The 23,060-nt window shown below is 44.9% G+C and overlaps 1 protein-coding gene across 2 annotated transcripts in view; it reads right to left on the reverse strand.

Moving 5' to 3' along the window:
* The window catches only part of ankrd6b (ankyrin repeat domain 6b), a 74,184-nt gene that overhangs the window by 12,897 nt on the left and 38,227 nt on the right, over positions 1-23,060 (reverse strand). For both annotated transcript variants that reach the window (XM_085372911.1, XM_085372912.1), the window contains 7 exons: positions 9,905-10,003; positions 7,689-7,787; positions 7,161-7,259; positions 4,852-4,950; positions 2,118-2,216; positions 825-902; positions 369-473 (listed from right to left, as the gene is read on the reverse strand). In XM_085372911.1, coding sequence (XP_085229037.1) covers positions 369-473; positions 825-902; positions 2,118-2,216; positions 4,852-4,950; positions 7,161-7,259; positions 7,689-7,787; positions 9,905-10,003 — 678 coding nt within the window. The remainder of the gene's footprint in view (positions 1-368; positions 474-824; positions 903-2,117; positions 2,217-4,851; positions 4,951-7,160; positions 7,260-7,688; positions 7,788-9,904; positions 10,004-23,060) is intronic.

Consider the following 23,060-nt stretch of genomic DNA (forward strand, 5'->3'; position numbering starts at 1 on the left):
GACATGCTGTAGAAGTGTGCCAGAGATGAATAATAACTCCTAATTAAATGCAGAGTGGTGTATAAAAACATGGTGAGTGAAAAGGGGTGAGAGAAGGAGAAACTAATTCCTGGCACACAATGATGTTGGCACTCTTGCTAACTCTAGCTAAAGGATATGATAAAGGCATTGTCCCCACAAAAATATAAAAATCCTTAGGGCTAGTACTGTGTGTGGCCAACGCCAGAGATATGTGGAAACAACCCTGACTCCCCTCCTCCATAAAAAAACATTCCTGCTCATTCCAGTTTTTGCTCACATTTTCCTATTTTTGTGATGAAGTCTACATTCAGTAAGTTTCAGCTACACTGACACTTAAGTATATTTACCTTACAGGGTAGCATCGCATTTCTAGGCACTGACTGAGCCCGACCTTCTGCCTTCAGCTCATCTCTCCTCTTCCTTGCTTTCCTGCCACGCACAAAACTTTGCACCTGAACACAAGAAGACACAATTCATCAAGTATGATTTGTGAATTATATATTGTATATATTGTATTGATAAGTATTGATGAGTACAGTTTTTACTGGCTTTTCAAAAAAAAATCAATTTTAGCTGTTAGTATGTTAAATATAGTTTAAGTGATCTGATTCTTTTTTCTTATATGTTGGGCAGTGAAATTTGGTAAAATATGAGCTATAGTTACTAAACATGACAAATAAACCTAGAAAAGCCCACGAGAAAGAAAAATCACACATCACATTTTCATATACGTGGAAAACAATCAAACTATTTATTATAGTTATAAATTATGTCTGCCTGTACTGGTCACAGTGAGAGTTTACCTGGGGTGCTTTAGTCAGTAGAAGAGCTACTTCTGGGTTGTTGTGTTCTCTGGCCTGGTCCAAAGCTGTTAGACCTGCCTGCAGACACCCAGAGATACAAATCAAGACAGACAAAACATGAGTCCACCTTCAGCTGGTCACAGTTTCCTCTCCATTCCATGCAGACCGGATGTTTTCCCTGGCTTGTGGTAAGCAAATTATTAACTTATTTTCTATCACTGTGAACTTAGCAACCTGTTAGTATTGATGGGATATTTTAATGTACAATCTGAACCTTCACACATTTCGGGGTGGCTGTAGCTCAGGCGGTAAAGCAGGTCAACCCTAAGTTGCTCTCCGATGATCCATTGGAGTATGAATATGTGTGAATGTTAGTACGCACTTCTGCAAGTGCTTGTATGAATGGGTGCTCCAGAAGAGTAGAAAAGCGCTATATAAGAATCAGTCCATTTAACATTTCATTATATGAAATGACATCTCCAAAAAAGGTATAATGACTTGTAATGCGATTAGAGAATTTCCAGCTACTGATGGTCAATTGCTCAAATGCTTTTCAAGGTGCTACCTGCTGCTTCTACAAAGAAATGGTGAATAGCACAGCTTTGAGTTAAAAGCAAGAAGCAGGGACTGGCAGCAAGCTGATGGAGGAAGTGGATGCATTGTGAGACCCTATCCCAAGTCAACCCACTACAATTTCTTAAGACAACTCCTTTTTCAGTTATTTTGACAAGTGAGTGGAAGGAGAAATGATGTAGTCATAGATGTTAATTCCTGTTAGAATTTATCATATTTAATATGGATCTGACATCATTATCAATATGTCTGCCTTTAAAAAAATACTGGCACTCGCCAGTGCTAATCCACAGCCTCCTGTTAGGCATACCTATGGTTTCAATTTCAAAATTCTATGCTGGCTTGTTGTCAACTCATGGCAGTCACAAGATTTTCAGAAAACTTGACCTCTGACCTTGAGGTTGAGTCCCCTGAGATTCTAACTTGTGACAGACAAAGACAATAATGAGGAGCTGACTAAAATGTGATCCAACAAGGACATATTAGTGGCTGGATATAGTTGGAGAAATACACAAATTAGAAAAACTGAGCCATTCCTTGAGGACTAAAGCAGGAACTCATAGAAAATCATAGGCCAACCTCAACTCAAGACATTTTTTATAAATTTCTATAAAACTCGTGAACATTTTAGACAACAGAAAGTGCCACTTATAACTACTATGGTTTTTCAATGTGCTAAAATTAAAGACATGCTTCTCCTGAGTCTACAGAGACACTCACATTGTTGTTGATGCGACTGTCTGCTCCAGCCTCCAGCAGCAGGCGTATCGCCTTCTTATGATTCAGTGTAGCTGCCACATGTAGCGGAGTGTCTCCAGCCTGTGTGCATCACACACAGACATGCACATGAATATGAAACAAATACATCAATATTAAAAACAAAGGAGAAAGGAGTGCTTCCTGGATTTAAATTGTGTCTCTTTGAGGTGCTCTTTGGAAGGGATAAATAGGCTAAATCATCAAAGAACAATCCTTCTCAAATAAATGCACCGTGCATTTATTTGAGAAGGATTGTTCTTTGATGATGTTTGACATAAAAAAGGTCTGTTAGGTAATGTTAATATAAGTTTAACCTTAACTTGAAGATCTCAAACAGATGCCAGTTCTTTATTATTGTGGTCTATTAAACAATGCAATTACTAATCCAATTCCAAAAAAGTTGGGATCCTGTGTAAAATGTAAATAGCAACAAAATGCTATGATTTACAAATCATAAAACAGTATTTTATTTACAAGAGAACATAAAAAGCATACTGATTATTAACTATGAGCTATATACCTGAATAAAAAGGTTATTTCAGTTAACTTCTTCATTTATTAATTTTGATCTTAATATGACTCAGTCAACATAATATCCTCACTCCTCCATGTTAATCTTACCTTATATGATGTATATAATCTCATCCTTAACATGCAAATCCCCACCTTATATGGTTCATTTAATCTACTAGTTATAATTTCATTATATATTTTTACAAGTTCAACTAATATGATATATGTAATCATGTGGAAAAATGTGTCTCCCTTTCCATGAATCACTGCCTTATCATGGAGGAGGGGTTATATTGTTGGGGGGCTTTGCTGCCTACTGGTAGGGTCTCCCATGGAAAATTGGTCCAGGGTGAGGAACCAGACAAAGGGCGATTCAGAAGACCTTGCCAGTACAAGATCAAGGGAACAGCTAAACCCCTTCTCAGGATAGGGTTACTGGGACCCCGCCATGGAGCCTAGCCTGGGAAGGGTACCCGAGGGCAAGCACCTGGTGACCAGGCTTTGGCCTATGGAGCCTGGCCGAGAGCAGCCCAAAGAAGGGACATGGAACGACCTTCCTGTAGACCCAGCACCCACAGAAGGCACTGTGTGCCAGTTGTCAGCCAAGGGCAGAGACCCTGGTGGACCAATTCCAGGTACCGATGCTAGCGCTGGGGACATGGAATGTGGGGAAGGAAACTAAACTACTGCATAAGGCTAAATATAGTTGGGCTCAACTCAATGCACAGCTTGGGCTCTTGAACCAGTCCGGAGTTGCCCTTGGTGAGAGGCAGCAGGCTAGGGTGGGCATCCTGGGATCCCCTTGGCTTGCTGCCTGTATGTTGGTTTGTTTGTTTTTTTCCCGGTGGTAGAGAGGGACTGTTCCCTGCGCCTTTGTGTCAGGGAACTATTCCTAACTGTTGTCTGCACTTATGCACCAAACGGCAGTTAAGAGTACCCTAACACTCTGTTGTCCCAGTGTCAGACACTCATGTGGGGATTTAGGGCCGTACCTCTAGTAGTGTTTTCCATCTTCAAGAAGGTGGACTGGAGGGTGTCCTCCAACCCTCCGTGAACACACTCCCTGGGGAAAATCTATGCCAGGGTGGTGGAAAGGAGAGTCCATCTGTTAGTTGAACCTCAGATACAGGAGGAACAATGCGGTTTTCGTCCGGGCTGCGGAACACTGGACCTAGCCTCTTAAGGATATTTCAGGGTGGGTGGGAGTTTGCTCAACCAGTCTACATGTGTTTTGTGGGAGTATTCTATGGGAGGTGCTTCGGGTGTATGGGGTGTCTAGCTTGATGTTATGAGCCATTTGGTCCTTATAGAACCACTGCAAGAGCTTCATTCACATTGCAAATCATGCTCTGCACCGGAGGGTTCGAGTTAGGGTTCAGGACCGGCCAGTGGAGCACCTTTGGCTCGGGCAAACCAGGACCAGACGGCAGTGCTGTGACCTCTTGCCTGTATTCCTGATGCTGGGGTTGCACAGGGCACACAGCTTGCGGTGCTAGAGCCTGAAGGACACCCATTATCTGAGCCCGCATCAGAACCCAAGGCTGCCAGGCAGCCCCCACCAGCACCTGAATTTGAGCCTGAATCAGCGAGTCCTGCATCAGCAGAATTCAACCCCCAAAAATCAGTACTTGTTGGCCTCAAGCAACCAGAACCTGCGTCCGAGGTTTCCACATCACCAGAGTCCGAGGCCCTCTGACGCCAGCCAAAATAGTCACTTGTAGTGCATTCATAAATGATTTAAGTTTGTCATGAAAAACTTCACTAGGTTAATAAGAAACTGTATTAAAAGTAATCATCAGCACTTAGGAACCAAATTATGCCTGACTGGTCAGGTTGTATTCCTAGGTTTGCGTGTCTGCAATAAGTGGGGCTTAGAATAAAAATATTAACACACTTTATGTCAAATACAGGAATAAACTTGTTCTTTCTGTTGAGTGCATGTATACAGCACCAACTATAAAGTCAAGGCACTTTTTATTATATGGTAAAGACCCTATGATATTACAAAGAGAACTCCAACTATCAGAAAAACAAGCACTTGATTATAGTGGATAGAAAGAGCTACTAAAAAAACTTCTATAATTCAAACGTGATTTTTTTCACATTACAGGAAAAAAGTTCCAATTAATTTTTCATCAAGTAGCTTTTACCAGAAAAATGCCCCAGTCAGTCCACAACTCACCAAATTCTTCTCTGACACAGAGCAATATGCTCCCAGCAAGATACGAATCACAGCCAGATGATTGTAGCGGGCCGCCACATGTAGACAGGTATCACCTGCCTGCAAGAAATAATCACTGGTAAATAATTTTACAGCATTCACATTCCTCAGGTCAAGGTAGTAAATCTCCCCAAACACAGTGTAAGAGATTTACTACCTTCACTCTCAAAGCAGATACCACACATAGCCTAGGACTCTGTGTGGGGGACCACGTTATCGATGCTGTCCAGCACTTGAATGTTGCTGACAGTATTCAACTTTTTTTTTAAAAGAAGAAAAAACAAGTTCATTTGTTTTTGAAGCTCAAACAATCAAGGTTTGGAAATATATAACAATATTACAAATAGTATATTATGAATAATAATATAACACAGAGCACAGTATGTAGGGCACGCAGCACACACACAAATATAATCCTATTATAAATAATAATATAACACATTAACACATTAAGATTAACTTAAGGCATCTATGAGTCATTAAAGGCATTACCATGCAATAAATGAATCAACTCTGGCCCTGCTGTTGTGACAATTCTTGCCTTCTCTGTACCTAACAAATGCACTGTCTGAAAAAGATCAGATCTTTAAGAACAAAAGAGGTCGTATATATTTTTCTTTCAAGTTTATATTTTTTAAATTCAAACTCAAAATAATAATCAGCAGTAGTGATTGTTTTATTATTATTTTACTATTCTATAATTATGGTGCACTTGGATGCTTACAACACAGAGTGTGAACTTTGCTAGGATTTTAAAATCAGTACCATTTATTTGCATGAAAGTTATATCAATAAATATTAATACATGAAGATTGGAAAATTTTTCCACTATACTTTTTTATAGTTTACTATATCTGCTGATGTGTTAATAATGAAGAAAAACGACAACAAGTAAAGTCACACAAATAAAGTGCATTTTGCGATGATGAGCATTGAGCTTTGGAGGTTCAGCAGAACACAGTGATTAAGTACATGTCACGTCGGTGTGTGGAGAGAGGGAGGAGAGAGGACCCAAAAACAGGACTTGCAGGCTTATGAAGGCTGTGGACGGTGTTTATTGTGAAGACAGGATAAACAGAATATGAGACGACTGACTGAATGACTGGCTGGCAGAATTGAACTGAACTTACCTGACAACACACAACTGATGATGACAAGACAAGGAACTTAGGGAAATTTAGGGCTTAAATACACAAGTTGATGATGATGATAAGAGACAGGAGAGTACACAGCTGAACTAAATCGAACTAATGACACATGGGAAGTAGCACCAAACATAATGCACTAAGGCTACGTTCACACTGCAGGTCTTAATGCTCAATTCCGATTTTTTGATCAAATCCATTTTTTTTGTCTGCTCGTTCACACTACAAATAAAATGTGACAGCAAACGCACTCTAGTGTGAACCCTCAAAGCGGCCCGCATGCGCAAAAGAAGACGTCACACACAACGCCTCTGTTTAGACCCAGACCAAACAGTATTGTTTGACTGATGGCCCTTAATATAAAGACTTGTTTCAGACTTTACATTTCCCAATTTTGCTTTAAGTTATAAAGTTATTTTGTTATTTATATATGGCCTAATAATTATCCTTATTGCTGTTTTAGAGAGGAGTGGTGCTTCAAAGGATAGCTGCAGATTTCTGTTAGAGTCTGCAGATTGTACAGTACAAATAAAATGTTCACGTTTCTCCAACGCTGTCTTCCCAACAGTTTCACTGGATGGCCAGGAAGCGTTCTCGGGCGCTTTTTCGCGCGCTGATAATTGGCGTCTGTCTTGTGTCAGTGACGTAAAAGACGAATTTAATGCGACATGACCATTCAAACAGCAGTCGCTTTCTAAAACATCAGATATGTATCGGATTCAGTACCACACACGAAAGTGACCTGGGTCGGATTTGAAAATATCGGATTTGTGCTGTTCACACTGTCATACCATGATCAGATATTGGTCGCATAGGATCAGAAAAGTCGAATTTGATGCGCTTTCGTCTGCAATGTGCACGTAGCCAAAGACAGAGGCTAACACAATAAAACAGGACTCAAATGGAAAAAAAACAGTCTCAAAGTACAAAGTGAAAACACTGGGTCAACGAACCAGAAACCCTGACAGTACAAGATCTGCATACAAATTAAGAACACCAAACACCTGACAAACTATCTTTTTCTCACACTTCACTGCCAGAGTGGATATTAGGGTTCCATAGCCTGCCAAATTTAATCTCTGAACAGGAACAACTACCAGACACTTGCAAATGCACATAACTTACATGATTTTTGCTGTCAGGTCTGGATCCACCCAATAACAGAACCTTGGTGCTCTGAGCATGACCATTCTGACATGCAAGGTGGAGAGGTGTATTTCCTGCCTGCAAACAGGAGCAGAGAGAGTATGACATTTACTGGTGTTCCCTGGAGATACTTTTGTTGCAGTGACATATACCATATATTTATATCGTCTTTTTCAGGAAGAAGTATTACAGTATAAAAACTGACTCACAGTCCTCAAGCATTCACAGACTGGCTGTATTGACAAAATTTTAAATAACACAGACAAAAACTAAACACATTTTTTTACCAGCGTCTTTAGTAGAAAATGTCTTAATCTATTTTTTTTCCAAGTATAGATTATAGCCCCAGTTTTCTTTATTGCCTAAAGCCTAGTTTTTAATTTCAACGATCAAGCATATCTTTCACACTTTAAGATTTTTGTTATATTTGGTTAACTACAACAATGTTGATTAGAACTTTCAGCTAATGTATTCAGTGCTCTGATCTCAGGTTAAGTCTAGGTTCACCTTGTTTTTGGTATAAACATTGGCTCCAGCTTTCACCAGCAATTTCACAGATTGAGTGAAGCCATGCCAGGACACCTCATGGAGAGCAGTATTGCCATCCTGGCAGAAGACAAAAAGGCAAATGAACAACAAACAGATTGATGTTTACAGCTCTGTCAACTCAAACTGAAGAGAAGCTTAATTTTATCAAGTTTCAATTTTATTCAATTAAATTTTAGTTATGCAGTACCAAATCACAACAACAGTCACCCCTAAACAATATAAGAGTAGACCTACTAACATAAGGCTACTAACAAAGCAGCAACCACCAAATACCTGCACAGAGTAAGCCAAGTCCAGAGGAGTCAGCTGAACGAGAAGAACAACATCCAGGCAATCAACACCTACATGCTGCTAGCACATTGCTGCTGGGTTAATAAGGTGGCCAAAGAAGGAGATAGAAGCCACTGACAAGAAATTTCCTTATCATGCATGGAGGGTTTCAACTAATGGTGCAACGGATCACGGTTGATCCGTAATCCAAACCGATCTCACTCCACGGTTCGGCACGCACGTGATCCGAAGGTTCGAAAAAGAAGAAAAAAATATGTGTATGGTGCGCGTGGTCAGTCTGTCAAGCGATAGCTATGGCCAGCGATAGCTATGGCCAGCGATAGCTATGGCCGCCAGCGATAGCTATGGCCGCCAGCGATAGCTATGGCCGCCAGCGATAGCTATGGCCAGCGCTAGTGGTCCAAGTGGAGGAGCAGAGGAGTTTGCTGTATTTAAGCAGCCCTTTGCTGCCCAATCTGACCAGGCTAAAGCTATTACAAAAGCTATTGGGGTGTTTAGCTGCAGACGGTAGGCTGTACTCTGTTGTGCAAAACAAGGGTTTAAACTAGTCAACGTGTTAGTTAACGCATTGACGCCGTGCAGCCCCACGCACAGGAAGATCCGCGGTAACTAGTTAACGGAGATTTGCCGCGTCAATGCAGTTATGGCATTAATGTCATTTTAACGAGATTTACGCTATTTACGCTACACTATGATGAACGTGCTTGAGCCACGCTATGACATTCCGTTGCGCGTCCACTTCAGTGACAAGATCAGTCCAAGCATGTATGAGCAGGAAAAGTTTAAAGTTATGGCTGAACTGTCCCAGGCATCTTCTGTTGCCCAAAATACAAATGGGTGGATCTCCAGGGCAACGGAAAGCTACGTGACCATGACCGCTCATTATATCACAGCGGAGTGGTAGATAGAAAGCCCTGTACTGCCCTATATTGCATCTTAATTTGTTTTTATATAATTGCGTGGAATGATTCTTGAGTTGAATGTTTTTTAATAGGCAAAAAATACTTAAATAAGTCTTCTTTTTTTTCTGCTGATCCGAAAATTGATCCGATCTGTGAGGAAAAAAACGTGATCCGATCCGAACCGTGAGACTTTTCATCAGTTGCACCACTAGTTTCAACCCAAGTCCAGCACCATTAGACTGTATGCTAAATGGAAAGAAAGAAGATTTTCAGAACCACTATCCAGAATGAAACAACACAAATCCATTAGAAAGAGTACATCAGAAAGATGAACACAACAGATAACGTGCATATTGACTATCTCAGGCAGCAGAAACACAAGAAAGAAAAGGGGCAAGAAGAGGAACCATCATGGAAGGACAGGCCCCTGGACAGCATGTACCAGCAGTAGATAAAAGAAGTGGCTGATATTGGAGGTCTCTTCTGCCAAAACCCATTTTGGTTGTGTCCACCATTGTTAAAACTTGCTTTGTGGGGGAATTTTCAGATTTCTGGAATTTTGTCTCTAACCTTATATAAAACATCTCAAGGTGACTGTTGTTGTGAATTGCAATTATACATTATACAAAATGTACTAAACGGAAACTAAAAAGTCTGAAAGTAGGAAGCAAAAAAGTAATTTAACAGTAAATATGAAGACAGTCAACTTTTTTAAATACTGCTTTGCAGCTTGTTGATATTAAAATACTAAACTCATGACTACAGAACAGGTTAAAAAATATATAAATATTTGAAAATATTTATGCACAGAACAAAGCCACTGTATATTTGTTTATTCAGTCTCCAAATTGTGACCATTTAAGTTTATGACTTGATGTGTAGTTCTATAGAAAAACCAAAAGCAAAAAAGTCCAGTTGTAAAGAGGTTCACAGAAAGGAGTTTATTAAATATGAATCTGAAATTATACTAAATGATCATACCTTGTCCTGTCTGTCCAGTGCGCAGCTTTCCTGGATCAGAGCATTGATAATGTCACTGTTTCCCACCACTGCTGCTCTATGTAATGCCGTCTGTTCTCCCTGTCAACAGAAATATAAAGACACAGAACTGACTACTAACACATGGTAACAACACAACACTGATTAACTGTAAAGTGTTTGAGAATCTTGTTACCCCAATTTGCAGTCCTTGCAATGATTCACACACCTCATTCAAATCTATTATTTGAATTTTGTTCAAAGCAATAGGAACTCATATCATTTTAAAATAACAAAACAAGATCATCAGATTTGAAAAATTAACATGCAACCCAGATCCATGAGGGAGGGAGGGATGGATGGCAAGATGGATGAATGGGCGGTCCGTCCATTCATCGTCATCCGTCAATGGATGAAAAGCACGACACATCAGCTATGAACACCATGCAACTGAAATGGAAGACATACCCCATTCCATCAGCTCTGCTTGTTTTACCTTGGGCGTGCAATTGGTTTATTGGCTTTACCATGAGGACTCTACGTGCCTATTACGGAGCCTTCAGTCATACCCTACCTCCATATGTGTACCCATTGCATTGGGCACTATTGCTACATGCTATGTGGGGTGAGAAGATAAAACAGCTAGCAAAAACCTGGGATCCACTAGCTCCTCCTCATTTTCAGAAATCTGGCACTGCTTAGCAATTTTGTTACTCCAACAGGACTTGATTCACAATTTTTAAAGTTACGATATATTTATATCTCTAGATATTTATATATATACACTACTAGTCAAAAGTTTGGAAACACCTTCATTTAATGGTTTGTCCTTATTTTTACCAATTTCTACATTGTAGACACATACTGAAGGTATCAAATATATGAAACAAGATATATGGAATTAACTCTCATCACTCCATTCAAACCACCTACATCTCATCTCCAGCACCAGTGTCTAGACTCCAGGGGGTCCTGCTCTAATCCCCTTCACAGCTGGGGTTCTGTTCTGACAGGACGGGCCAACAGAGTTTAACTGCCAAACATTTATCTGTATTTTGTTAATCAATAAATCATATTCATTCTTTCTAATGATCTGTCCTTATTGAAGGTCAGTCCATCCAGAAAATTGCTAAAACTTTCAATGTGTCCCGACGTGCAGTCGCAAAAACCATCATGCGCTATAACGAAACTGGCTAACATTAGGATCGCCCCAGGAAAGGAAGACCAAGAGTCACTTTTGATGGTGAGGATAAATTCATCTGAGTCACCAGCCTGAGAAATTGCAAGTTAACAGCACTGGAGAGGCAGTGTTGCCAACTTAGCGACTTTGTCGCTATATTTAGCGAGTTTTCAGACCCCTTAGTGACTTTTCTTCTAAAAAAAAGTCGCTAAAAAAAGACGTGAAAGTGCGTATCGCTTTTACTCTCAACAAGCAGCGGGTGCTGTAATGCAGTCAGTTCTTCTTTTACTCTTTTACTCTTATGCTGTTTTGTGGATCACAAGGTTTAAAACTACTTAGAAAAGAATAGAATTCAACTTTATTGTCATTGCACATGCACAGGTACAGGGCAACGAAATGCAGTTTGCATCCATCCAGAAGTGCTTTAGTGATATAGATATATTACAATATATATTAGCAATAATATAGATATGTGAGTATATTACAGAAATGGGTCTATTATGGTATGTTATAATGTACACGGTATGAAGTATGTTGTGAATATTCTATAACTATAAGTATGTACAGGCTGTAGTGAGTACAAGCTATGTACAGGCTATGAACAGGATATAAATATGAAAAACTATACAGAATATGAAATAAATAACTTTACAGAATCTGAGATACACAGCTATACAGAAATGGGAACTATGCAAGTTGTAAACAGTTGTAGGATTAAAAATTATCGAATGTACAGAACGATTAATTACACAGAGCTATACAGTAGTGCAGTTAAGATAAGTGAGGGTGTAGATAGTTTCTACAGAGGCTATATAAAGTGCTAGTGGTTGTGAGTGGTGGTTCAGTCCATGTTATCATTGTGTGTTTGAGGGTACAGTTGTCCATTGTGGGTGTGTGTATGTTCAGTCCATGAGTTTAACGTGGGTCAGATGTCAGGAGGCAGAGTTCAGGAGTCTGACAGCTGTGGGGAAGAAGCTGTTCCGGTACCTGGTGGTCTTAGTCCGGAGGCTCCTGTGGCGCCTCCCAGAGGGCAGGAGGGTGAAGAGTCCATGTGATGGGTGACTGGGGTCTTTGATGATTTTCCCAGCCCTTTTCAGACACCGCTTCCTGTAGATGTCTTTTATGGCAGGAAGTGGTGCTCCGGCGATGCGCTGGGCAGTTTTCACGACCCTCTGCAACGCCTTCCGGTCCGAGGCAGAGCAGTTCCCATACCAGACTGTTATACAGTTGGTCAGGATGCTCTCGATGGTGCAACGATAGAAGTTCACCAGGATGTCTGAGGACAGGTGGTTCTTCCTCAGAGTCCTCAAGAAGAAGAGGCACTGGTGAGCCTTCTTGACCAGCTTGGAGCAGTTGGTCGTCCAGGTGAGATCCTCGGAGATGTGGACTCCCAGGAACTTGAAGCTGCTCACACGCTCCACAGCCGTCCCCTTAATGTGGATGGGTGGATGTGGGTCAGCATTCCTCCTGTAGTCCACGATGAGCTCCTTGGTCTTCTCGGTGTTAAGCAGCAGGTTGTTTCTGTCGCACCACTCAGCCAGACGATCCACCTCCTCCCTGTAGGCGGCCTCATCGTTGTCACTGATGAGGCCAATCACTGTGGTGTCATCTGCAAACTTAATGATGGTGTTGGAACCATCAGCAGGTCTGCAGTCGTGGGTGAAGAGGGAGTAGAGGAAAGGGCTCATCACACAGCCTTGTGGTACACCGGTGTTCATCGTGATTGTAGATGAGCAGCGGTTATCCAGCCGGACATGTTGGGGGCGGTTGGTCAGGAAGTCCAGTAACCATTTGCAGATGAGGGAACTGATGCCCAGGTCTGTCAGTTTCCTGATGAGTTGTGAGGGGTGGATTGTATTGAATGCTGAACTGAAGTCTATAAACAGCATTCTGGCGTAGGTGTTGTTGTTGTCCAGGTGTGAGAGGACAGAGTGCAGTGCGATGGAGACTGCACACACATTTTTATAAACACACACACAAAGTAACTCCACCAGAGTGCCTATTTCGGGTCACTTTTGCCAGTCCAAGCCCGGGTAAAGGAGCAGGGTTGGAATTGTGACATTAAAAAAAACAACAATTGCTAAAAGAAATTTAATTTGTAGTTCTAAATAAACTCTAAATGCATTTAGGACATTTTTTACTCACTTTATGTCTCTTCCACGATGTTATTTCTCTCTCCAACAACATAGGTTACAATTAGATTAGCATGACCAATTATGCAAATTAGGCGATGACGTCATTTCGCGACTTCTAGCGACTTTTAGGACAACCAATAGCGATTTTCCTTACTGAGGAGTTGGCAACACTGTGGAGAGGGTCGTGCCAGTGGAGAGGTAATGCGTTGCTTAAGCTGCGACACATGGAAAACAGGGTGGACCTTCATTGTGGGTGGGAGACGTAAACAATAAGTGACCGGATTGATTCTGCCGTGATTTAATACGGGCCAATAAACCTGCGAGTGAGCTTCTTGGCTTCAGTACGGAGTTTCAGGTGTCTCGTGGAGAGCCAGACCCAGTACCCTGGTTGAAATGAATGGCCTGGCCGGTGTCGGCAGCGATGTTGTTTGGTGTATTGAGCATTGCATCAAGAAATAGCAGCCCATGCCTCGATCCAGGCCAGTCGACATCGACAGACCAACCGCTGGGCTGCAGGTACTTAAACCTCTGCCTCCTGGTGATCAAAGATAGGAGGGTGAAAGCCATGATAAATTTCGAAGGGAGAGAGACCGGTAGAGAAAAAGATGTAGAGGTTGTGAGACAGCTCTGTCTACAACAGCTGGGCCAAAGAGACGGTTGGGTGGAGATGAATCATCTCAAAAAGCGTCCCAGTTGTTGGGCGGCCCCTTCCGCCTGCCCATTAGACTAAGGGTGGTAGCCAGACCTGAGACTGGAAGAGGCCCCAATCAGACTGCAGAAGACCTTCCAGAAACTAGCGGTGAATCGGGGTCCCCTATCAGAAACGTTAGCTCAGGATGAGAGGAGAGGATGCAGCAGAGACCACGAGAAACTGGATCTACTCCTAGTGGTCCCCGATGGACATGCGAACTGGTTGGGTCTGGAACTGAATGGGGTAGGGTTGGAGACGGTGTCCGTCTACCAAGTGACAGGAATAAATGGTTAATTGGGGTTAGCGAAATGTGGAGTTGAGAAGCTAGATTCAGGTCGATGAAGTTTTCAGCCGCTTCTGAGTCCATGAGAGCCTCAAGAGGGAACTGTTTTTGTTTCAGGTGAAACGTTACCTTAATAGAATAGAATAGAATAGAATAGCCTTTATTGTCATTGTACAGAGTACAACGAAATTGGAGTGCCACTCCCTTGGTGCAAGTTTCAATAATAAATATAAATGTAAAATATAAAAAGTACAAAAAAAACAATCGTAAGTACTCAAACAATAGTATGTACAATATATACAGGATAGCAGCATTAATATAATGACAGTATGAATAGCAGCATAATATAATGACAGTGACGGTATGGAATAGGTTCAATTGTTTTTGTGCTTATTTACTACGGTGATAGCTCTGGGAAAGAAGCTATCCCTGAATCTGTTTGTCCTGGTTTTATGTGACCTGTACCGTCGGCCTGACGGTAATAGTTCAAACAGTTGGTTGCTGGGGTGAGAGTGGTCCTTGATGATATTGCCAGCTCTGCTGAGGTACCGAGAGTTTGCAGTGACCTCCAGGCTGGGCAGAGAGCAGCCAGTGATCTTCTGGGCTGTGTTGATGACCCTCTGCAGTACTTTCCTGTCTGCAGCTGAGCACCCTGCATACCATGTTGTTATGCCGTACGTTAGGATGCTCTCTATGGTGGCTCTGTAAAATGTCACCAGCAGCCTCTCCTCCAGGTTGTTCCTCCTGAGCACTCTCAGAAAGTGGAGACGCTGCTGGGCCTTTTTAACCACCGCTGTAGTATTTGCAGTCCAGGAGAGGTCATCAGATATCTGCACGCCCAGAAACCTCATGGAGTGTACCCTCTCCACACAGCTCCCGTGAATGTAAAGTGGGGCCGGGTCTGCTCTGCCCTTCCTGAAGTCCAAGATAAGTTCTTTAGTTTTCGTGGTGTTCAGTTGGAGGTTGTTAACTGAACACCACTCAGTCAGTCTGTTGACCTCATCTCTGTAGTCCGACTCATCCCCCCTTGAGATGAGTCCAACCACTGTGGTGTCATCCGTGAACTTTATGATGGTGTTTGAGAGATGGGTAGGGGAGCAGTCGGATGTGTAGAGCGTAAACAGGAGGGGACTCAAAACACATCCTTGTGGAGACCCGGTGCTGAGTGTGATGGTGCTGGACTGGTGGGGGCCGAGTCTGACAGACTGTGGTCTATTTGTCAGGAAGTCCTTGATCCAGAGGCAGATGGGGGTGGAGAGTCCCAGGTGAGACAGTTTCTGGACCAGGATCTCCGGGATGATATGATTGAATGCTGAGCTGAAGTCCAGAAAGAGCATTCTCACATAGCTTCCTCGGTGCTCCAGGTGACTCAGCGCAGTGTGGAGCGCTATGGTGATAGCATCCTCGGTGGAACGAATTGTCCTGTAGGCAAATTGGTGGGGGTCCAGAGTGGGAGGCAGACCGGCCCTGATGTGCTGACAGACCAGTCTCTCAAAGCACTTCATCACTACAGGCGTAAGTGCAACAGGCCTGTAGTCATTTGGGCTGGCCACAGCTGTCTTCTTGGCGATGGGGATGATGGTGGAGGTTTTGAGGCAGGGCGGGACGGTGTTTGATGACAAGGAAAGGTTGAAGATTTTAGTGAAGACTCCGGTCAGTTCGTCAGCACATGCTCTGAGAACCTTTCCATGTATTCCATCAGGACCTGCCGCCTTCCTGGGATTCACTGACCTTAGAACACACCTCACTTGGTGCTCCCTAAGTGTTAGTGTGCCAGTGCTGGGGGCGGGTGGAAGTGGTGTGGCAGCTGAGGGCTTGGTCGTCTCAAAGCGGGCGAAGAAACGGTTTAGATCCTCAGCCAGTGAGGCATCAGTCCTAGATGTTGCCTGGTTATTGCTTCTGTAGTTGGTAATGTGATTGATCCCCTGCCACATTTTTCTGGGGTCGTTGTCAGCAAAGTGATCTTCAATCCTCCTCCTATAGGCAGCCTTAGCTTTCCTGATGCCTCTACTCAGGTCTGCCCTGGCCGCCCTATACGCAGCCCTGTCCCCTGACTTGAAGGCAGTGTTGCGGCTTTTTAGGAGGGATTGCACTTCGCTATTCATCCAGGGTTTTTGATTTGGAAACACCCTGACCCTTTTGTTGACGGTGACATTGTCAACACAGTTCCTGATGTACGAGAGTACAGTGTCCGTGTACTCCTGGAGGTTGTGGCTGGAGAATAAATCCCATACAGTTGTTGAGAAGCAGTCCTGCAGTTGAGAAAGGGCTCCTTCAGGCCAGGTTTTTATTGTCTTTGTCTGGGGCTTTGTTTTTCTCAGCAGGGGGGTGTAGGTGGGGGTGAGGGACATGCAGAGGTGGTCAGATCCAGCCAGGTGGGGGAGGGGTGTCGCTCTGAAAGCATGCCTGATGTTTGAATAGACATGGTCCAAAGTGTGTTCTCCTCTCGTAGCAAAGTCCACAAACTGGACAAATTTAGGAAGCACAGTCTTTAGGCACGCTTTGTTAAAGTCGCCGGTGACAATAAAAACCCCATCGGGGTGGGCAAGCTGTTGTTTGTTTATGGTGTTGAGCAAGAGGCTGAGAGCCGTGCTAACGTTAGCATCCGGCGGTATATAAACAGCTATCACAATAACTACTGTAAACTCCCTCGGGATGTAAAAAGGTCTGCACGAGACTGCCAGAACCTCCAAATCAGGAGAACAGTGTGTGTGAATGATCCTGCTGTTACAACACCACTCGTTATGCACGTAAACACATAGCCCCCCTCCTCTGCTTTTACCTGAGTTGCTGTTTCTGTCATGCCGGTGTAGCGTGCGGCCTGCTAACTCGACTGCAGCGTCGGGAATCAGCGGGTGAAGCCACGTCTCCGTAATAAGAATAATGCTGCAGTTACGTGCAAAGCTTGTGTTGGCTATCTGTAGCTCCAATTCGTCAAGTTTGTGGGTGATGGATCTGGTGTTCGATAGGAAAAGGCTCGGAAGTGCTGGCCGGTGTGGATGTTTGCGTAGCCTAGCGTCTGAGCCCGACCGGCATCCCCTCTTCTGCTTTCTTTCCCTCCGTCACCTTCTACGCTTGCTGGGCGGGCAGACCATCCACGGTGACCCTGGCGGTCTCGCTATCTCCACCAGGATGTTGTGTGTTCGCTGATAGTCGCCAGAAACAGACAAACTATATTTAAAACCTAGGTCAATTAGGTTCTGGCGACTGTAAGAGATGGCGGCGTTGCAAACATTCAAAAATATCCACATTAAAAGTAAAAATGAGCACCAAACTGGAGAGCTAAGAGCCGCTGCACCCGTGCGCGCCGCCATCTTGTCTGGTATTAAGCTGGAAATGGGAGGGGTCTGAGAAACAGGAGGAGCCAAGTGGGACTCCCCCACAGTCTACCTGGCCACATTGTTTCCCAGACCTAGAGGACACTGGGGGCAGCAATGTTGGGCCAACCCAGAGTAAGCACAAAGGCCTTCAGGCAAGCATATATTTCTCTCCACTTTGGATAGCCTGCCCAGCTGCATAGGCTCCTCGGTGGAAAAATTGCTGGTATTAGCAGCTACTCCTTCAGAGGAGGGGGGAGGCGGCGGAGGAATATCTCTCTGAGACTGGGGTTTATAGACCCGAGGAGTGTGACGAGGTGGTGACATAACTCGATGATCAATTTTCAAGGGGAGATCTACAGTCTCGTCCAGAGTCTGCCATCTCCTCTCAGATGTAATCCAGCAATCCCGCCATAAAAAATGACTGGAGAGCAGCATCTCCCCAGTTTAACTTAGCAGCCAAAGTACGGAACTCTGACAGGAAATGACACAATAATTGATTACCCTGACATAAATTAAGTAGATGAGACCCCACCTCCACTTCCCTGCAAGGGGGACCCTCCATGAACAGGGCATAATCATTGTAAGCTGGAGACTTGCCATTGTAAATGGCAGATGGCCTGGCCTCTCCCGTCACCTGACCTAAACCCAATCGAGATGGCTTGAGATGAGATGGACTGCAGAGTGAAGGCAAAAGGACCAAGAAGTGCTCAGGATTTCTGGGAACTCCTTCAAGACTGGAAAACCATTTCAGGTGACTACATCAAGTTTATTGAGAGAATGCTAAGAGTGTGTAAAGCAGTAATCAAAGCAAAGGGTGGCTATTTTGATATATATATATATATAAAACCACCCAGCACGCCACTGCGGGCGGTTTATCCTTCAAGCTCGGGTCCTCTACCAGAGGCCTGGGAGCTTGAGGGTCCTGCGCAGTATCTTAGCTGTTCCCAGGACTGCGCTCTTCTGGACAGAGATCTCAGATGTTATTCCCGGGATCTGCTGGAGCCACTCGCCTAGCTTGGGAGTCACCGCACCTAGTGCTCCGATTACCACGGGGACCACCGTTACCTTCACCCTCCACATCCTCTCGAGCTCTTCTCTGAGCCCTTGGTATTTCTCCAGCTTCTCGTGTTCCTTCTTCCTGATATTGCTGTCATTCGGAACCACTACATCGATCACTACGGCCGTCTTCTTCTGTTTGTCTACCACCACTATGTCCGGTTGGTTAGCCACCACCATTTTGTCCGTCTGTATCTGGAAGTCCCACAGGATCTTAGCTCGGTCATTCTCCACCACCCTTGGGGGCATCTCCCATTTTGACCTCGGGACTTCCAGATTATACTCGGCACAGATGTTCCTGTACACTATGCCGGCCACTTGGTTATGGCGTTCCATGTATGCCTTGCCTGGTAGCATCTTGCACCCTGCTGTTATGTGCTGGATTGTCTCTGGGGCATCTTTACACAGCCTGCACCTGGGGTCTTGCCTGGTGTGATAGACCCCAGCCTCTATGGATCTTGTGCTCAGAGCTTGTTCTTGTGCTGCCATGATTAGTGCCTCTGTGCTGTCTTTCAGTCCAGCTTTGTCCAGCCACTGGTAGGATTTCTGGATATCAGCCACCTCCTCTATCTGCCGGTGGTACGTACCGTGCAGGGGCCTGTCCTTCCATGATGGTTCCTCGTCTCCCTCCTCTTTCTTGGGTTTCTGCTGCCTGAGGTATTCACTGAGCACTCGGTCAGTTGGGGCCATCTTCCCAATGTATTCTTGGATGTTCGTTGTCTCATCCTGGACTGTGGTGCTGACACTCACCAGTCCCCGGCCCCCTTCCTTCCGCTTAGCGTACAGCCTCAGGGTGCTGGACTTGGGGTGAAACCCTCCATGCATGGTAAGGAGCTTTCTTGTCTTTATGTCAGTGGCTTCTATCTCCTCCTTTGGCCAGCCTATTATCCCAGCAGGGTACCTGATCACGGGCAGGGCGTACGTGTTGATGGCCCGGATCTTGTTCTTACCATTCAGCTGACTCCTCAGGACTTGCCTGACCCTCTGCAGGTACTTGGTGGTTGCAGCTTTTCTAGCGGCTTCTTCATGGTTCCCATTCGCCTGCGGGATCCCCAGGTACTTGTAACTGTCCTCTATGTCTGCAATGTTGCCTTCTGGTAGTTCAATCCCCTCAGTTCTGACTACCTTCCCTCTCTTTGTTACCATCCGACTACACTTCTCCAGTCCGAATGACATTCCAATGTCATTGCTGTATAGCCTGGTAGTGTGGATCAGTGAATCGATGTCTCGTTCACTCTTGGCATACAGCTTGATGTCATCCATGTACAGGAGGTGGCTGACAACTGCTTCGTTCCGTAGTCGGTATCCGTAGCCAGTCTTGTTAATGATCTCGATGAGGGGGTTCAGGCCTATGCAGAACAGCAGTGGGGACAGAACATCTCCTTGGTAGATCCCGCACTTGATGGTGACTTGTGCTATGGGCTTGGAGTTGGCCTCTAGTGTTGTACGCCACATCCCCATTGAGTTCCTGATGAAGGCTCTTAGGGTCCCATTGATCTTGTAAAATTCTAGGCATTCCAGTATCCAGCTGTGGGGCATTGAGTCATAGGCCTTCTTGTAATCAATCCAGGCAGTGCACAGGTTGGTCAGTCTGGTCTTGCAGTCTCGGCTGACTGTTCTGTCTACCAGTAGCTGGTGTTTTGCGCCTCTGGTATTCTTGCCAATCCCTTTCTGTGTCCCGCTCATGTATTGACCCATGTGCCTGTTCATCTTAGCCGATATGATGCCTGACAGGAGCTTCCATGTAGTACTGAGGCAGGTTATTGGTCGGTAGTTGGAGGGGACCGGTCCCTTCTTGGGGTCCTTGGGGATCAGGACCGTCCGACCTTCGGTTAGCCATTCCGGGTGTCTCTCGTTAACTAGCAGCTGGTTCATTTGTGCTGCCAGACGCTCGTGGAGTGCAGTCAGCTTCTTTAGCCAGTAGGCGTGAACCATGTCGGGCCCTGGTGCTGTCCAACTCTTCATACTGGAGACCCTTTCTTGGATATCTGCCACTGTGATGGTTACTGGACCCTGTTCAGGGAGGTCGCTGTGGTCTGCCCTCAGATCCACTAGCCACTGAGCATTGCCGTTATGGGTTGCGTCCTTCTCCCATATGCTCTTCCAGTATTGCTCCGTCTCCAGCCGTGGTGGTGCTGTTCTCTTATTGTTCCCTTGCCACTGAGAGTACACCTTTGCTGGTTTATTCTCCTGCCTTCTATCTCTCTGGTGTACCTCCTCAAGCGGCTGGCCAAGGCTATGAGTCTTTGCTTGGCAGTTTCCAAGATCTCAGGTATGGACAGCTTGATGTATTTCTTATGCACCTTCTTTGTCGCACCTTTCTGCAACTCCGTTAGTTGGCTAACCTCCCTCCGTGCTACTTTGATCTTGCCCTCTAGCCTCCTTCTCCATGGAGGGTACTGCCCCTTGTGGCTGTTCAACTTGTAGCCAAGCATCTCACTGATCACTGCTGCCGTATTGTAGATCAGCTTGTTAGTGTCGGTAATCGTGGTTGTAGGTATCGTCCGTAGTGCTGCATTAACATCATCTAGCAGACCTTCTGAGGGTACTTCACGTAATCTTGGTAACCGACTATGGGGGATACAGGTTTCAAGCTTACTTTCACCCTTCACATCTTCTCGAGCTCTTCTCTGAGCCCTTGGTATTTCTCGAGCTTCTCTCATTCCTTCTTCCTGATGTTGCTGTCATTCGGGACCGCTACATCGATCACTACCGCCGTCTTCTTCTGTTTGCCTACCACCACTATGTCTGCTTGGTTAGCCACCACCATTTGTCCATCTTTATCTGGAAGTCCCACAGGATCTTAGCTCGGTCATTCTCCACCACCCTTGGGGGAATCTCCCATTTTGACCTCGGAACTTCCAGATTATACTTGGCACAGATGTTCCTGTACACTATGCTGGTCACTTGGTTATGGCGTTCCATGTATGCCTTGCCTGGTAGCATCTTGCACCCTGCTGTTATGTGCTGGATTGTCTCGGGGGCATCTTTACACACCCTGCACCTGGGGTCTTGCCTGGTGTGATAGACCCAAGCCTCTGTGGATCTTGTGCTCAGAGCTTGTTCCTGTGCTGCCATGATTAGTGCCTCTTTGCTGTCTTTAAGTCCAGCTTTGTCCAGCCACTGGTAGGATTTCTGGATATCAGCCACCTCCTCTATCTGCCGGTGGTACATACTGTGCAGGGGTCTGTCCTTCCATGATGATTCTTCGCCTTCCTCCTCTTTTTTGGGTTTCTGCTGCCTGAGGTATTCACTGAGCACGCTGTCAGTTGGGGCCATCTTCGTGATGTATTCGTGGATGTTCGTTGTCTCATCCTGTACTGTGGTGCTGACACTCACCAGTCCCTGGCCTCCTTCCTTCCGCTTGGGGTGAAACCCTCCATGCATGGTCAGGAGCTTTTTTGTCTTGATATCAGTGGCTTCTATCTCCTCCTTTAGCCAGCTTATTATCCCAGCCGGGTACCTGATCACGGGCAGGGCGTAGGTGTTGATAGCCCAGATCTTGTTCTTACCGTTCAGCTGACTCCCCAGGACTTGCCTGACCCTTGGCAGGTACCTGGTGGTTGCAGCTTTCCTAGCAGCCTCTTCATGGTTTCCATTTCCCTGTGGGATGCCCAGGTACTTGTAGCTGTCCTCTACGTCTGCAATGTTGCCTTCTGGTAGTTCAATCCCCTCAGTTCTGACTACCTTCCCTCTCTTTGTTATCATCCGACTACACTTTTCCAGTCCGAACGACATTCTGATGTCATTGCTGTATATCCTGGTGGTGTGGATCAGTGAATCAATGTCTCGTTCACTCTTGGCATACAGCTTGATGTCATCCATGTACAGGAGGTGGCTGACAACTGTTCCATTCTGTAGTCGGGATGTTGCAAAAAACAGCAAGTTGAAGGTACAATTCCTTGAGTTATGAAATTTCCTGTCTGAACATCCTTGACATTTTGAGCCAGCTGGTTGAGTGTAAATTAGCAAATTAGCTAGCTACTTAAAAACAAGAGATATTTCAGTTTGAACTTGCAGGTTATTAAAAAAAATGCCAGCACGGCAGTAACACGTACCAGCCACTCCGGATTGCTATGGAAACCTAGCCTCCAGTCCTGCCTGCAACGTTGACACCTTCCTACCAGATGTGCTGAACAACTTCTATGCACGGTTTGACGCTCAGTGACGTGTTGGCAAGGAAGTCCACCCGCTCCTCACAACAACCAGATTCTGTATGTGACCTCGCCTGATGTGAGAAAAACTCTTTAAAAAGTTAACCTACTGAAGACTGCTGCGCCAGATAAAATCCCTGGGAGAGTGCTCAGAGAATGTGCAGACCAGCTGACAGATGTCCTCACTGATATCGTCAACCTCTCTCTGAGCACTGCTGTCATCTCAACGTGCCTCAAGGCAACCCCCCTTCGTTCCTGTGTCAAAAAAGTACCCAGTGTCCCCAGTGTCCTGCCTCAATGACTATCTTCCCGTTGCACTCATACCCATCATGATAAAGTG

The sequence above is a fragment of the Diplotaxodon limnothrissa genome, linkage group LG15, assembly GCF_057381915.1.
Source record: "Diplotaxodon limnothrissa isolate DT_005_m linkage group LG15, D_limnothrissa_male_GT1.1, whole genome shotgun sequence".
In the NCBI taxonomy this organism is placed as follows: domain Eukaryota; kingdom Metazoa; phylum Chordata; class Actinopteri; order Cichliformes; family Cichlidae; genus Diplotaxodon; species Diplotaxodon limnothrissa.